The 17,873-nt window shown below is 42.9% G+C and overlaps 1 protein-coding gene across 1 annotated transcript in view; it reads right to left on the bottom strand.

The window, feature by feature from the left end:
• Positions 1-1,362: 1,362 nt before the first annotated feature.
• The window catches only part of LOC134350727 (glycogen phosphorylase, brain form), a 103,053-nt gene continuing 86,542 nt past the window's right edge, over positions 1,363-17,873 (bottom strand). The window contains exons 13-20 of the mRNA XM_063056337.1: positions 17,334-17,435; positions 16,782-16,929; positions 11,280-11,338; positions 9,987-10,128; positions 8,916-9,123; positions 7,890-8,024; positions 5,090-5,156; positions 1,363-1,877 (exon numbers count right to left, since the gene is read on the bottom strand). Coding sequence (XP_062912407.1) covers positions 1,725-1,877; positions 5,090-5,156; positions 7,890-8,024; positions 8,916-9,123; positions 9,987-10,128; positions 11,280-11,338; positions 16,782-16,929; positions 17,334-17,435 — 1,014 coding nt within the window. The 3' untranslated portion in view covers positions 1,363-1,724. The remainder of the gene's footprint in view (positions 1,878-5,089; positions 5,157-7,889; positions 8,025-8,915; positions 9,124-9,986; positions 10,129-11,279; positions 11,339-16,781; positions 16,930-17,333; positions 17,436-17,873) is intronic.

Genomic DNA, 17,873 nt, shown 5'->3' with positions numbered 1-17,873 from the left:
AGAAGAAAGACTTGAGCGTATCATAGATAGTTGTAAGAGTGCTTTTGGCACGTTGTCTTTCATAAATCAAAGTATTGAGTACATGTGTTGTGATGTTAAAATTTTATAAGATGTTGGTGAGGCTTAGTTTGGAGTATTGTGTGCAGTTCTGGTCACCTACCTACAGGAAAGATATCCATAAGATTGAAAGAGTGCAGACAAAATTTACAAGAATGTTGCTAGGACTTAAGAACCTGAGTTACAGGGAAAGGTTGAACCGGGTTCTCTAGATGCTTAATTGATAGAGATATGCTTAATTGAGGGGTAAATGCAAGCAGGCTTTTTCCACTGAGGTTGGACAAGACTAGAACTAGATCATGGGTTAAGGGTGAGAGGTGAAATGATTAAGGGGAACACAAGGGATAACTTCACTCAGGGTGATGAGAATGTGGAACAAACTGCCCAGCGGAAGTGGAGGATGCAGGTTCACTTTCAACATTTAAGAGAAATTTGAATTGATACAAGGATGACAGGGCACTGGACCAGGTGCAAGTCGATGGGACTAGGCTGATTAATGGTTCAGCACAGACTAGATGGGCCAAAGGTCCTGTTTCTATGTTATAGTGTTCTATGACTGTGTCTGAAGTCAAAGATCGGTCAACTGGAATTAGTACAGTAGATTTCCCCTCAAAAAGCATCAATGAATCAGATGTAATGAGAGAAATTATTCAGACTCAAATTTCTTAGATTTGTAATTTCTATAAATGTTTGTATTTGAAAAAGTGGTAAACAAGGGAGGCATCACAGTCTGAGGTAGAGAGGGGATTCTGTAGGTACAGGCACTGGCTGGGACGGTCAGTAAAATCCTAGCCACTATATTTCAGATGATTATCTCTATAATAGTGACATGTAACAAGCTGAGGGAAGACGTACCATCTCTTTGGACCTAGCACTTCACAAGCTGCCAACTTGGTGCATGAAGTTCAAGGACAATGGGTCTGCTATTTTCCATTCACACCACAGGCAGAATGACATTTACTTTGTTGCCTCATATCATTCATTCCCCCTCCCCGCCCCCGGCTCCAATTCTGAGGTCAGATCACTGTTTCTCAAACGCTGCCTTTCCTACAGTGTAATCTAAACATTTTCTTTTTTAATTCAAGTTCCTGAAGTATTCAGTTTTTGTTTTGCATTTTTTTGTAGAAATTACATCTAGATGATTGGAGGAAATACAGGGGGATGTCTTTGGCAAATTCTTTATAGGGGGAATGTGGGTCAAAAGGCCTGAACTGCACTGTAATGTTCTGTTAACTTATTTCTATTATCTTCCTAGAAACCTTTTAATTGCAAATCCAGCAAATGAATGACAAGAGTCTCTTTGTGCATGGTCATGAGAATGTTTTAATGGATTCTTAAAATCTCCTGCTTTCCACCCACAACTGGACAATGTGTTCAGTGCAAAGGAAAAATTAGGAAGTAAAAGGCAATCCTTTCTTGAAGACCAAAGATGCATCCTTATTATAGAAATCTACACTTAAAAACCGTTCCAGTAACAGAAATCACAAATGCAAGCATTCCTCCACTTAAACTCATGTTTTAACAAGGTTGCACAACCGTTGTATTTTATAAAAGACAAACAAATTCAAGGTGATTCCCATGATAAACACTAATCGGGGGGGTGGAAAAACACAAGAGCCTAGATTGCACACACCACCCATCTTCATAAGCAAGAGGCACACAATGTACTAAGATTTGGGTTCATTCGGAGGGGGAATCTTTACATCAGAGGGCTCCACCCCCCAAATCTCTCTGGCATATTCTTTGATTGTTCTGTCACTTGAGAATTTGCCAGCATTTGCAATATTTTTTATTACCATCTTGGTCCAATCCTTTGAGCTCTGTGAACAGAAAGAACAGCAGTCATTAACATGTAGCACACTGCTGATAAAGTGAATCATGCAGAGACAGAAACCAAAACATGTTCTGCAAGACCAAAAGACACCTGGCCCATCGCATCTGCTCCATCATGGCTGATTTATTACCTTTCTTCGCCGCATTCTTCCGTCTTCTCCCCACAATCTTTGACACCCTTACTAATCAAGAACCTACCAGTCTCTGTTTTAAATATACCGTCTGTGGCAATGAATTCCATAGATTCACCATCCTCTGGCTAAAGAAATTTCTCCTCATCTCTGTTCTCAAGGGACTTCCTTAGATTCTGAAGCTGTGGCCTTTGGTCCTAGACTCCCCGCTATAAGAAACATCCACTCTTATCTAGGCTTTTCAATATTCTACAACTGAGTTATCATGACAATCCAAACATACTGTCCACATGGAAATAAGAGTAAACTCTCATACACAATCCGCCTGTGTAATAATTTTAACAGATGCCCTCTCACTCGGTTTGGTGGCTCACAGAACTCCAGAGCAACACACAAAAATGCCGCAGGAACTCAGCAGGTCAGACAGCATCTATGGAAATGAACAAATGAAACGTCAGTCGACATTTCAAGGAGAGGCCCTTCTTCAGGGTTGGAAAGGAAGGAGAAAGACGCCAGAATAAAAAGCTGGGGTGGGGGTGCAGGGGAAGAAGGATGGCTAGAAAGTGATAGGTGGAGAGGAAGGAATCTGGAGAGGAGAGTGGAACATAGGAGAAAAGGGAAGGTGGGGGGTGGGGGTGGTAATAAAACTCCGGAAGTGTTTTGGTGTGTGGAACTGGTAAACATATCAGTCCAACTGGGTGGAGGGAAATCCTTCTGTTTACTGAATGGGCAAAGTTCAATATTCAGTCATGTCTGTGCCTACTCAATGAAATGAGGTACTGTGGAAGTGGTATACGAGGCTGTTAAGATCATTGTTGTTCCATAAGTTGAAACAAAACCCATCCCGATCCATTGGCACAGCATAGAAATAAACCCTCCACCAATTAGTAAGTGACTGATCCCTCCCTGACTAGTTCCCCCATCTCACCCCAAGGAACTGCACAACAATAACTTGTCTGATTGATGTACTTGCCAGATCACACAAAGTTATTCATTACAAAACATTAGACCACCCTTGGAATATTGTGTTCCGTTCTGGTCACCTCATTATAGGAAGGATGTGGAAGTTTTAGAGAGGGTGCAGAAGAGATTTACCAGGTTGCTGTCTGGACTAGACGACATGTTTTTATGAAGACAGGTTAAGTAGGGTAGGGCTTTTCTCTTTGGAGTGAAGCAGGATGAGAGTTGACTTGATAGAAGTGTACCAGATGATAAGAGACGTAAATCAAGTGACAGCCAGAAACATTTTCCCAGGGCAGAAGTGGCTAATACAAGGGGGCATAATTTTAAGGTGAATGGTCAGAAAGTAGTGGGTGGTGGTAGAGGCAGATACATTTGGGGCATTTAAGAAACTCTTAGGCCCATGGATGAAAAAAAAACCGAGGGCTATGTAAGAGGGAAGGGTTAGATTGATCTTGGAGTAGATTATAGAGTGGGAACTACATTGTGGGCTGAAAGGGCTGTACTGTGCTGTAATGGTCTATGTTAACTTGATAGGACTGAAGAGTAACTTAAACAAAGACATTTAACTCTAACACCCAAGTCCAGAGATCAAATGGTCTGTTGGGTTAGTAGCCAATATTTCACCTTGGAAAGGTATCACATCCAGCACTGACTAAGCAGTCAGCTGAGTGTTATCCAGTCAACGCAAAGTTGATCCTTTCCTTTCAGATCGATTCACAGAAAGCATCTGATAGTGACGCTCCCTACTAACAACCTCTAGTCAAGAACACCAAGTTCATTAAATTGATTAAAATCGAATGGTATTCGCCCATCTCCGGGCACTACCCATAAGCATGCCTGGTTAATCGCTTAGCATTAGGAACATGTATTTCACTCGTGGAAAAAATATAATTCCATTGCTATGGCTCACCCACTTTTAGGACAGGAGGGGCAAAACCTTAAATATTCCACAGTCATTACTGCAGTTTAGATTCACTCATTCCAGTTTAGGGAGATTTTGGGCTTGAATCAGACATGCAATTCTAACACGGCAATGAGGGGCAGTGGAATTGCTAGCCTCACCAAAACAGTCTGTATTTTTAAAGTGATATATCCAGCACCCATGAGGTCCCACTCCAGACAGCTGGTAGTTCAGGCCAGGGCTTTCAGTGTAGTGGATGGTGTTGGATTGTCAGGAATGTTAAACCAAACTCACCCTCAGTGGCTGACAGCACAGCATAATTTTGAAAGACCACAAGAATTCATCCCCATGCCTACTCCCAATATTTACCCCTCAGCTAACAGCGATAATTTCCCCCACAGCTGTGTGAAAGCTCTCTGGGCACAAATGGCTGCCATACACTGCCACAGGGATCATCTTCCAAAACATGCTGGGCAAGCTGAAGAGCAGTTTGAACGTTTGGGCTTGGCGGGGGCAGGGGAGTGTGGTCATGAAGGGTTCCATATAAATGCAAAGTTACTGAAAGAAGATGATTTGCCTGCTTGAAATGGGTAACCAGGATATGCAGGAACCACTCCAAGTGGTGGGAACCAGACCTTCTAATTCAAGGAGGCATCATTGGTCACACAGGAGTATTTCCAGATCTCCTGGATTCACCTGGAGATGCTCAGGGTTCAAAGTTACTCTCCAGGGCATTTTCTGCTTTCACGTCAGTCCTGATGTCAGAGGCAAGTTCTTTATACAGAGAGTGGTGGGTCTGTAGAAATGCCCTGTGGGTGGTGGTAGAGGCAGATACAGAAGGGGCTTTTTAAAAACTCTCAGATAAGCAGATTGATGATAGAAAAATAGAAGGCTATATGTGGGAGGGAAGGATTAGATTGATCTTGTAGGTCATCACAACATCGTGGGCCGAAGGGCCTGTACTGTTCTATGTAAACAGCATCTTGAGAGAGCAGGTTACATTGCAGTATCTGGTACACCTATACAAGTCCTGTTACATCAAGGAGCTCCGTGCATCTTGTACACGTGTTACTGTGTGTGCCAGGTGACCAATGAGCAGGGGCTGGAGGCCAACATCATAGCCCATATGATGAAACCTGGCAGACCATGGGAGAAATGGCAATGACGTTTGGTGACTGTGTTAACAGATAATGGATTACATTACCTTATATAGCTCACTAACTTTCTCTTGGCATTTGACATACGCTTCAAAGTCAGCAAACACTTTAAACCTGAAAGAAATGAAGACAGGGATTGAGTGCCCAATGTGAAGTGGCTGCAAACAGCTAGTCCAAAGTATGTGAATGTCTGGACAAAATACACCAGTGCTTAAACACAAGCAAGCTTGCCTAACAGAGAAACATTAATTGAATTAATAACAACAGACAAGGTTTCAAAAGGGAACTACACAAAATAAAAAAACATTTGGAGGGCTTTGCCTTTTTACACTCCAGCTAACAGCCAGTGGATGGGCAGAATTGGATGAACCATAGATCAGTGATGGGGACAGAAGGGGTTCTCACCATCAGTTACAGAGCAGAGGCACAGAATCCCAGCAGGCCACCATGAGGTATTTAACATCTAGTCCTTTTACATTTGATAATGATAATCGTTCTCAGTAACCCGAGTAAATTTAGAGATTGAGCGCACATTTGTACTTAAGTTAACAACAATGAAGAGACTGATATCCTCTGGAGTATGCAGACCTCTCCTTCACATGTTCTACCAGTCTGTTGTCACCAGTACCATCTCCTATACGGTGGTGTGCTGGGGCAACAGACTCAACAAACTGATTAGAAAGGCTGGCTCTGTTATAGGAGTCAAACTGGACACACTGGAGACTGTGGTAGAACAAAGGACCCTATGGACAGGGCCGGACTTTAGGCAGGGCTAGGCTGGGCTGCTGCCCAGGAGCCCAAAATAGGTAGCTATCATCATTGCGGACCAAAAAAAAAACGAGAGTAGAGCACAGAAAAGAAAAAAGAGACAAGAAAAAGAGGGCCGTGAGAAAGAAGCATTAAAAAAAGACATTGAAATTGACAGAATTTTTTAAACCTGTTCTCGATGATGCAACAGTACCATTGCTCTTGTCACAGTCTGAGACCAGTGGACAAATGGAGACTTGTTCAACAGCTAGCACTAGCACCAGTGTTAGCACAGGACCACCGTCCTTGCCACAGTTAGCAGCTAACGTTGAAGAGGCAGAGAGCATGACTTTGGGATTCCCAACCACAGAAGCCTCCAAACAACCAAGTCGGGCCACCATTAATGTTGACGTTACTGCTACTGAGGATCCTTACAGCACTGATCCTTCTCGCTGGGGAAAGGAAACGCTAGGCGATTCAGACCGAGCACTGTGGGCTAAGAAAGGGCCGGAGTCCTGCCAGAATAAGGATGTGGATATCAAAGCTTCGGAACGAGTATACAAACAGCAGAGACCTTTTTCCTCCAAGTTTCACTTCAAACGCAAGCTCATAAATGGTGAGTACATATCAAGGCAAAGGCTCTTATATTCCCCTTCCACCGGCTGTGTGTTTTGTTTTCCATGCCGCATCTTCAGTGATGGTAACTGTCAGTCCATCTTCAAAACTGGCTTTAGCAACTGGAAACATGCCGCTGTGCACATAGGAGAGCATGAAAATAGCAAACACCACAGGAAAACAACACTGACCTACGTTACACTAGCATCCTATTTTTGTGGCAATAGGCTAGAGGTTGACTGTTTACAAACCTAGTAGGTAATAAGTGGTCTTTACTCTGCAAGCCACACAGCACAGCAATAGGTTAGTATGTGCTAGATCTCATTTTCCAAAAAGATTGTCGGAGTATTGTCAAGTTTCCTACTTTGCCATAGTGCCATCTCTCTTGGCCTTTTTGTCTCTCATTTCCATTTTACTTTCTCAGAACACACGGTTGAGAAAAATACCGGATAAAAATGCTTTGGCATAGTTTGAGAAATAAGGCCTATGGTATGTGCAGCAATAGATAAATAAAGATTTAAGATTGGGTACATCATACTTCATCTCCCTCATAACTTTACTAAGCCAACTAAGCCCAGGTCAGTTTTTAAGTGCTTTAGATGCTGTCCTTCAAATTAAGAATCTGCATTACTTTCTGTTCTCCCTCTCAAGGCCTGCAAGTTTATAGCCTACGTATTGTACTAAACCAATGTCCTGGTCCTCAGCTTTGATATTTAGACCAGTACGACCTTTGCTCTTGTTCTTGCCCTTTTTTTGCTTGGTACAGCAGCATTTTATGGTGTCAGCAGGGGCCCCGGACCCACTAAATCCGGCCCTAACTATGGGAAATCCTGGCAATTCTGGACAATGTTTCTCACCCTCTGCATGCCACCTTGGCTGAACAGAGGAGCACTTTTACTGATAGGATAAGACAACTGCGCTACTCCAAAGAGCACTATATGAGGTCATTCTTAGCCTCAGCCATTGGGCTCTATAACGAGTCAACCTATAGCCAGAGAAGTGATAACCCCCTGTTTGAGGTAACTTATTTTATTTTTTTTTACTTCTCTTCTAATACTTGTATATCTGTGTACTCGTTATACTACCGTGACAATGTAATTTCCTTCGGGATCAATAAAGTATTGTATCAATCAATAATCACGTCATCATATCTTTGTGTCTGATTGGAATGAATGAATGACTGCTCCAAACAAGAACTTGCAATTCCTGTCCCACATGAGAACCTCGGGATACTTCCTATGAACTGGTGGCCCACATCTGCAGAAAATGCCTCCCATTAATTTGGAGTAGGCAAAGTAACAGTTCAGCATGGCCTAGATGGGCTGAAGGACCTGATCCTGTGCTGTAGTGCTCTATGACTTTTACCACATTTGATAACAAGGAAAAGGTCACCATCTAGAAAAGTAGGCTTTAGCTCATCCTCAATGGTATTTATGTTGTAAGATAAACCTTCACGTTGGTCAGTTATCCAACCAAGTTCATTACCTGTCATGATGCATCAGCATGTTTACCACGTCCTTAAACAGCCCTGGTTCTTTCATGGAAAAATATCCATTGCTGATCTGATCCACAGCCTGTCTTAGCTCTGGCAGCTTGTCGTAATATTCTCTGGCATTGTACCTGCATTGGACAGAAAATGAATAAACACAGATATTATTGAAGGCTCACATTCACTATCATACTGGAAGGCTGATCGCGGAAATGAACAGCACAATGTGGCTAAAAGAGAAGAAGAGGGACAAAGACCATCGAGGATGTACCTCTGTACATGAATCCCACCTACCAACACTTGATGCTGAGCCTAATGTGCCTTGGCCATTCAAGTGCTTACTCCAGTCGTTTCTAAAACCTTGCAAGAGTATCTACCTCTCCCACCTTTTCCTGCAACGCAGTCCTGACTAACCACCCTTGGTCAAAAACATTTTAGAACATCAAACAGAGGACATTACAACACAGTACAGGCCTTTCGGCCCACAATATTGTGACAACCTTGTAACCTACTCTTAGATCAATCTAACCTTTCCCTCTCATATAGCCCTCCATTTTTTAATCATTCATGTGTCTATCTTAAATGCACCTAATGTTTTTGCCTCTACCACTTTCCTTGCATGGTGGTTCCCACATCCACCACTATAAAAAGATCCTATATCTGAAATACCCCTATACTTTCCTCCAATCACCCTAAAATTATACCCCCTTGTATTAGCCATTTCGGCCTTGGATAAAGGTCTCTGGTTACCCATTTGATGTGTGCCTCTTATCATTACACCTCTCAAACTTTTTCTCTTTAAAGTGAAGAACCCTAGCTCGCTCAACCTTTCCTCATTAGACATGCTCTCTAGTGCAGGCAGCAACCTAGTAAATCTCTGCTGCCCTCTCTCTAAAGCTTCCACACTTGAATCACTTTGAGTTCCTGATTCAGATGCCAAAGCACTATTGCTGAACCAAGGGCGACATGATAAAGGCAGAGGGATCTCATTCCAGTAAGTTATCTAACAATTCAAAACTAACCCCTTTTTATCAAGTGCCTCGACGTCCTCCACTCTCATGCCGAAGATGAAGAGATTCTCCTCTCCCGCCTCCTCTGCCATCTCAACATTAGCACCATCCATGGTTCCTATCGTCAGTGCTCCATTCAACATGAACTTCATGTTGCCTGTTCCTGAAGCCTCTGTGCCAGCTGTTGAAATCTGTTCGGACAAATCCGACGCAGGGATCACTGTTGTTGAAGAGGAGGAGAGGAAGTTAACACAGTGCCCCATTTTTCCCTTTGCTGGATTGATCATTCCAGGTTCCAACTCTATCTGATATCAATTTGCAGTTACACCTCACCTTTAATGAAGTAAAGCATCCCAAAGTCATTCACAGAAGGTGTAATCAGAGGCTCTCTGGCCAAAGTCAGACACATGCAGCACAGAGGTCACTGAATTAACTCCAACAACTGTGCCTGCTTCTGCTGGTGGTGGGATTTCTAGTGGTTTGATGGATAATTCTGTTCTCAATTTATTGTTGTAATTGGAAAATTTATAAAGAGTTGGTAGTCAATATGGGGAAAGATCAGGCTTACAACCTCAAAACTTTCTTCTTTGTAAACTTGGAAGTTCGATGTTAGAAGCCCTCCCCGTTTCTTCTGCAGAAGAGGCCAAACCCAGAAATGGGGCCTATTCCCTGCTTTTCCCTCTGTGGTCCCATATATTATCTTTCCCCTCAAGTATCCCATCCCATGTCACAATTAATTCTATTTGCATCAATTTAAAAGCACAGTTTTTGAATGACAGAATAATTTAAGGGCTTGAATGGCTTATTTTTGCTCCATGAACAAAGAACAAACTGCAGATGCTAAACACGGAAATTTTTTTTTTAAGTGAGGGATCAAACTAAAATGTTAACCTTTTTTCTCTCTGCTGAGATGCTGTCTGGCCTGCAGCTGTCTCCTGGTTTTACCTTTATTCCTGTGTTGGTTTCCCAGGAGCCTGCAGGAAAACTGACTGATCAGAGAACGCTTGGGTCCCTTTTCCCTACTGAAGGCCAGCAGCTTCAAGTAAACATGAGGTCTCGATTCTTATGACATGTCCACTGTACCTTTCTCAGCCAGAGACACTCGGTAATTCTCCAGGAAGATGACCTTCAACCTGTCACCCACTATGGGGTCATTGTTGACAACATTGCCCACTGAAGTGATGAGTTTGATGATCATCTTGGCCATGTGATAGCCTGGCGCCGCCTGTGGAAAGAAAGCCAAAGTTCAAAAATAAATTTATTATCCCAGTACGTAAATGTCACCATATACTACCTTCAGATTCATTTTCTTGCAGGCATTTACAGGAAAATAAAAAAATGCAATAGTTTATGAAAAACTATACAAAACAAAGACTGACAAACATTCAAGGTGCAGAAGAGGACAAATTATGCCAATAATAAATAGATAAACAAACAACAGCCCAAAGACAGGATGGTGGGGGTCCTTGATGATGAATGCTGCTTTCCTGTGACAGCACTCCTTGTAGATGTGCTCAGTGGTGGGGAGGGCTTTACCTGTGATTGACTGGGCCGTATCCACTACTTTTGCAGGCTTTCCCATTCTTGGGTATCGGTGTTTCGATAGCAGGCAGTGATGCAACCCAGTCAGGATACTCTTCACAATGAGAAAAGTGAAGGGACTGCAGATTTCAGAGATCCAAAAGAGACCATTACAACTGCTAAATGTATCAGCACTTGAAATGCCAAAGTATAAAATGTTACAGACCAACAGCTGGGATGAATACAAATAGTTGGCACAGGCAGGGAGGGCCAAAGCCCTCTGCACTGTTCTATAATTGCCACAGCTCTGAAAACGGAAAAAGATGGAGATGTGCTGGAGGTTAGGAAACACTACTAGAGAGAGGACAAAGCTCTCTTCCCTCATGGTGCTCCATGGCCTGCTGAGTGTTCCAAATTTGATGTGTTTGTGTCACACTTACACACTTCCCTTCACACAGAAAACGTACCCCAGGAGCTGGGACAAACAAGCCAGCTGACTGAATGTGGCTCAGTGTGAGAGGTTTCAGGGAGGCTTTTCCTAAAGCAATATCACATGGAATTGGAGAGGTTCAGGGAGCTGAACAGAATCCAGAGGATCATGGGTATAGAGGTGAAGAGAGGCCATTGCTGGTAGTTTACGGGAACGTGACCATAACTGGAGGAGCTCAGAGATATGAGGGTTATTGTACGTTGGAGGCTACAGGAGGGTGAAGCCAAGGAGGGACTTAGACACACAATAAAGAAGAATTAAAACAGAAGTCAGTTTCACATCAGTATCACTTTCCTTCTGCCCTAACAAAACCTGCTACATCCAAAAACTTCTCAAAATGAACACGACTCCCTTGTATGCCCCACCTTTCCTCCAATCAGTACTGTCCTTGGCACAAAGGGTTTGTTCGGTTCCTTTTTGATGCCTGGAAGAGACAAAAGGGATGATTTCAAAATCAACAGCACCTTCAGTCGCATTAAACTGCTTCACTAATAAGGCCATCAATAGTTTCCCTGTCAAAGGTGGTGGTGAGCTGCCTTCCTGAATTTCTGCTTTTCACTAGGCATGTGTGCTTAGTTAGCTTAAGAACTTAGAAGATTTCGATCCAGCCATGATAAAGGTTTGATAATTTATTACCAAATCTGAAGAGTGTATGGCTGGCAGGTTGGCCACCCTCCCAAGCCACACCCCCAAGCCACACCTTGGAAAATGTTGCCAGAGCAACCCTGACACCCAACTTACTGCTCACAGTCTACACTGAGTGTAAATATATCAGAGGTACCGTGCATAGATGCTTAAAATTCATTCTAGCATTATAAATTCGGAACTGACCTGGTCAAATCCACTAGAACCATTTCCGTCTGCATTTTCCCTCTCCCTGCCTCTTACCTTGAAGCGACATAACTTCTGCCATTTAAACACTCCCATTACTCATGTGTTGAGGTTTTATAAGGCAATGGTCAGACCACACTTAGAGTATTCTGAGCAGTTTTGGGCTCCTCATCTAAGAAAGGGTGTGCTGGCATTGGAGGAGGTCCAGAGGAGTGATCCCAGGAATGAAAGGGTTAATATATGAGGGGCATTTGATGGTTCTAGGCCTGTGCTCACTGGAATTTATAAGAATGGCGGGGGAGGGGGAGGAAAAATCTCATTGAAACCTATTGAATATTGAGGGGTTCAGATAGAGTGGACATGGAGAGGACGTTTCCTATAGTGGGAGAGTCTAGGACCAGAGGGCACAGGCTTTGCAAGGACATCCCTTCAGAACAGGAGTTCCCAATCTGTTTATGCCATGGACCAAGCAAGCGATCCATGGACCCCAGTTTGGGAACCCCTGCTGTAGAACAAAGATGAGGTGGATTCGTTCTTTAGCCAGAGGGTGGCAAATCTGTGGAATTCATTGCCAGAGACGGCTGTTTAGGCCAAGTCATTGGGTACATTTAAAGCAGAGGTAGGTAGGTTATTGATTTGTAAGGGCGTCAAAGGTTACAGGGAGAGGGCAGGAGCACGGGATTGAGAGGGATAATAAGTCAGCCATGATGAAATGGCGGAGCAGACCTGATGGGCCGAATGGCCTAATTTGCTTCTATGTCTTATGGCCCAACGTGGACTTTGCTTCCTTTGCACACTTCTCTTCAGCACCACTCCCCTTCCAATCTGGTCCATCACTTAACAAAAGTTAAAACTTCAAACTCTTGTTATTGACTCCCAAGCGTTTGAAGCTTTGTTTCAGTTCCTTAGCTCCTTGTTCCAAGTCTACAGCTTGATGCAGGTCCATGAAACGTTTGCTAAAAGTTTCTATTATTGAACTGCCATACCTACGCAGTTGCCCCTGCATTGTTGAAATCAGGCTCACATTACACCTCTCAATCCTATGCATCCCACTTACTATCAGTGTTTTCTCAAGCTGCTGTTCCCTACTCACATGTGTTAACATGAAAAGCATTAGGATCGGACAAAGTTCACAGGCTTCTTCTGAATTCCTTCCCCTCATTAGAATCCACCAGAACCCTTCCCATTTCAGTCAGTCGTCACTTCCCCCTGTTCCCAGGACATTCAAAATAAATTTACTAACAAAGTACGTACAGTATCTGTTACCATATACGACCCCAAGATTCATTTTATTGCAGAAATTCACAGTAGAACGAAGGAATACAATAGATGTAATGAAAAACTATAAAGACTGATAAACAACCATATGTGCAAAGAACACAAACTATTCAAATACAAAAAAAATAGTAAAGAAATAACATTGAGAACAAGAGTTACAGAGTCCTTGAAAGTGAGTCCATAGGTTGTGTGGAATCAGTTCAGAGTCATGGTGAGTGAAGTTATCTACACTGGTTCAGGAACCATAAAGCAGGAGGTAGCATTAGGAAAAGAACTGTTAGGATGGAAAAAATCTTCTTCCCCAGGCTGTGAGACTACTGAACTCCCTGCCACCACCCAGGCCTCATTACGTATGAAGCATCTGAAGTGTTATACTGTTTACTTTTTAAACTTGTGTTGTAAGTGCACCTTAGCATTTGTTAATTTATTTGTGGTAATATTACTTTTTGTGCTGTGTATATGTGTACCTTGATCCAGAGGAAGGTTGTTTCATTTGGCTGTATATATGTGTACGGCGAATGACAATAAACTGAACTCAAATTAAATATTTAGGCAACAGTGTCTATATTGTAATACAGTTAATAAGTATTGAGAACATTGCATTATGGCACAATAGAATGCAGAACAAAGAGGTTTTAGAAGTTGCAAATAAAACTTTCCATATTAAACAAGAATAAGCCAAACATTAATGGCACAGCAAGCATGAGTACAGACGTAAATAAGAAAGTTTGAAATTGAGGAAAGAACTTGTCAACAAACACGTGGACAGCAGAGGGCAGCATGACAGGGGAGATCAGGTCGAAATCCAAAACAACTGAAATTCATTTATCAAAAAGTAGTCAGCAAGATATTAAAATAATCTAATGTTTCAAATTTGAAAATGAAAATGGTATGGAAACAGATCAATTATGGGACAACCAGGATGAAAATTACAGGCAGCACACAGATCAAATATGTTATTTGCCTAGATTGTTTTCTAGGGAGAAAGGGAAGCTGGACAGAACATTGGAAAAGGAGCTTGGAAAGTAATAACTGGATTTAAGAGAAAAAGAATCTTAAATTGTTTGAACAGAAGGAAGATAAAGTTTGCAGCCCTAAGATTGTACCCAGACTTTTTTTTTACAATAACTTAGACAAGATGTTGCACTACACATACTTAATGATTTGGAGAAAGGATAACTTTATCTAAATAAGAGAGAAAACAATGCAAATCTCAATCCTGTCAGCTTAATATCAGAAAATAGGTCATTGACCTTTTACTGAAGAAAAACCCTACAATCCAAAAAATCTATTAATGAATAGTCAACAAGCATTTTGAAAATATGCCTAAAAACATACACTCAATGTTTTATGAACAGCTTCTTCCCCTCCGCCACCAGATTTCTGAATGGACAACAAACCGATGAACACTACCTCACTATTTTTGCATTACTTAATTTTTTAAATATGAAGTATATTTCTAAATGTAATTTGTATATTTTTTTAATGTATTGCACTATAATGCTGTCACACAACAAATTTTATGTCATGTGTGTTAAAACTGATTCTGGTTACTGATGTTCCAGTAATGATTCTAGATCTCCCAAATGTCTCTGATAAGATGCAGACACATGATAGACTAATGAATACTTCCAGGGAAGATGAGAAGAATGGATAGACAAATGGCCAGCAGCAAGACAGGCAAAGGATAAACTTTAATCAGACTAGCACAAGATAGAAAGAACTGATCATTTGTGTTCACAATAAGCAAAATCGTTGTGCCAACAGCAGTGCAGCAGAGGAATGATAAACTATCAATAGAAACACTGACATGCATAGATATGCCTTGCCTGCTGAATGTTCTATTTATTTATTTATTCATTCAGTGATACAGAATGGAACAGACCCTTCCAGCCCAATGAGTGCACTGCCCTGCAACACACCTATTTAACTCTAGCCTAATCACGGGACAATTTACGATGACCGATGAACTTTCTAACTGATATGTCTTTGGATCGTGGGAGTGAATCCACGCAGTGATAGGGAGAATGTACAAACACCTCACAGACAGCACTGGAACTGAACTCCAATCTTCGGAACAGCCGAGTTGTAATAGGGCTGCTATAACTGCTACGCTGCTGTACCATTCCGTTGTTGCCTGTGGTAATTTACTTGCCTCCTGCAAACATTTGCCAATACGAGGCCCAGCCTGCTGTTTGAACTAGGACAGTAGATTGCAGCTAGCCAGTTTCCTCATCATGAAACAAGCTGTTCTCCAACTGATCTCAGGGCCAAGCACCCTTAGCTCTCTCCCTGGTCACACCTCACTAAACTGGCATTGTTTCAGCCTGCTGTTTGAATCAGGGCAGTAAATTGCAGCTAGCCAGTTTCCTCATCATGAAACCTGCTGTTCTCCATCTGACCTCAGGGCCAAGCACCTTCAGCCCTCTCCCCGGTCACTCCTCACTAAACTGGCATAGTTTCAGCTTACAGTGGAACCACCACCTCTGCAAGTCAGGAGGCTCACCGCGACCAGCTCTCTGCATCAGAACCAGGTGGCACGGTAGCGTAGTGGTTGGCACAACGCTTCACAGTACCAGAGACCCAGGTTCAATTCCCGGCACTGTCGTAAGGAGTCTGTACATTCTCCCGGTGACTCTGTGCGTTCCGGTTTCCTCCCACAGTCCAAAGATGTACCAGTTGGTAGGTTAGTTGGTTATTGTAATCTGTCCCGTGATTAGGCCATGGTTAGATCAGGGGGTTGCTGGGCAGTGCAGCTCGGGCTGATTCCGTGCTGTATCTCAATAAATACTGTGGGGTCAGGCAGCGAGATAGTGTTCACTTTGGCCCCTACAGCAGCAGGCAGCCAGGAATTTGGGGTCTGACACAGCATCTCCTTCTCCCATCACAACAGTACACCTCAGCACTGGGCCACAGACAGATTCCATTTCTTGTGCCGGCTACCGCTGGGCAGAGAAAACGTACCTGCCATCTGCCAGGTTAAAGCACCTTCTCCAACAGGTACACTCTGGCCCACTCCCCCGCACTGAGAAGCACCACATTCACTCGGCTCAGGATGAGCTCCAGCTTCCCTCCCCGATGAAAAAGGAATATGTACTTCTCAGGTCAGCCCACATCACCTACGCGTACAGGACCCACGGAGATGAGAGATGGGGAGAAAGGGGTTCATTTGCAGACAAGCCTCCGTCCACTTTCAGCAATCCAGGACTACTGTGGAAGTTGCAGTAAGGCAAGGGTTAAGGTAATGTCCAGGCAAGGGTTAAATAGTTTACAGATAGCGTGCAGTCAGTCCAGGCAAGAAATGTCTTTGAAGAGCACAGTTTTCCCTTTGCACAGCAGGGGACTGGAGCCACTTGGCATTCTGAGACAAGGATGCAAACAAAGAATTCTGGCAACTACTTAACTGATTCTGAAGTATTATTGGCCTTTAACATGGAGATTACCAATACTGTACTTGTATTACCATACTGTGATCGGCGATTGATTAAGCAAATAAGGAATTTGAACGTACACAAGGTTATCACCAATTGGTCAATATCTGTAACTGCCAGTAAATTGTGTATAAAAATGGCATTTCTTTGTTCAGACTTTGGAATAGTGAGGTGACAGGGGCCCTGTTGTTCTCCTTGTGCATGAGTAAATAAAGTGTGATTGAGGAAGGAGAGTGAGTTTTCAGAGTCCAGCTAATCAGTAACAACAGTAGTAACTGATAGAAGAGCTCAGTGGATAAACTGAACCACGTGCAGATGGTGACTTACGGTTGTAGAGAACAATAACGTGCAAACAGTTCAGTAGCTGCCTCTTGTACTCATGGATCCGCTTGACGTGGACGTCAAAGATGGAAGAAGGATTGATCTTCAGCTTGTACTCTTTTTCTAAATAAGCCGCAAATTTCAGCTTGTTCTCCTAAAAACAAAGAGATTGCCCGAACAATAGGTGCTAAGTCTTACTGCGACTGGAAACACCATCAAATGTAGTCACTCATAATGTCGAGAACACAGTAGCCAGGACAAGTCCTGACAGAGAGCTGGCCAGATGAGGTCAGTTCACTGCTTTTCACAGAAAGAAAACAGTGCTAAGGATGTTTGAATATTGTAGAGTTTTAGCATCGTATTCGAATGACAGTATCACAGACAGCAAAATGGTTCATTGACCCCATAAAGGAGAATCAGATTTACGGCTCTGGATTGGGATTTGACCCTGCAACCTTGTCACCCAAGGGACACAGTAAAAACCACTGTGACACAGACAACAAAGACAGGTTTATCTTTAAGCTTACACAACTGACACTACAGAATGGTTTCCTGTACCTGTTTCACATTGGCCACATCTCGAATGAAAGCTTCGTTGTCGACGAAGGCCAGCAACTTCTTCAGCTGGTGCAGGTCTGTGATGAAACCCTCTCCAATTCGCTGCAGAGAAAAGACATGAACCTTCTCACCGGCATTGTATGAAGAGTGCTGAGCCAAAGCTGGGGGCCTCTAACGTGCACAATTCACCATACAACAACAACAACAACGTGCATCTGTGTAGTGGCTTTAATACTGGGGAGCGACACCCTCACACAATAAAAAGTTTAGAGGGATGGGGCCTAATGAGCGCAAATAAAATGAGCTCGAGTGGCATCTTATTCTGCATGGACCAGCTCAGAGAACGAGCCCATGCCCTTGCTCTGTTGCTTTGTAATAACATTGGGAGGTCTTTCACATGTGAAGGCAGACAAAGCCTGTGTTTAGTATCTCATCTGAAACAAGGAAACTTGCACAGTATACTCAGCACCTGGATGATTCTGGAACAAGTTCCCTGGAGTGGAATTTGCAAGTCGGAACCTGGAACCAGATCCAAGTTCA

The sequence above is a fragment of the Mobula hypostoma genome, chromosome 8, assembly GCF_963921235.1.
Source record: "Mobula hypostoma chromosome 8, sMobHyp1.1, whole genome shotgun sequence".
Taxonomy (NCBI): domain Eukaryota; kingdom Metazoa; phylum Chordata; class Chondrichthyes; order Myliobatiformes; family Myliobatidae; genus Mobula; species Mobula hypostoma.
This window is presented reverse-complemented; position numbering and strand designations above follow the sequence as displayed.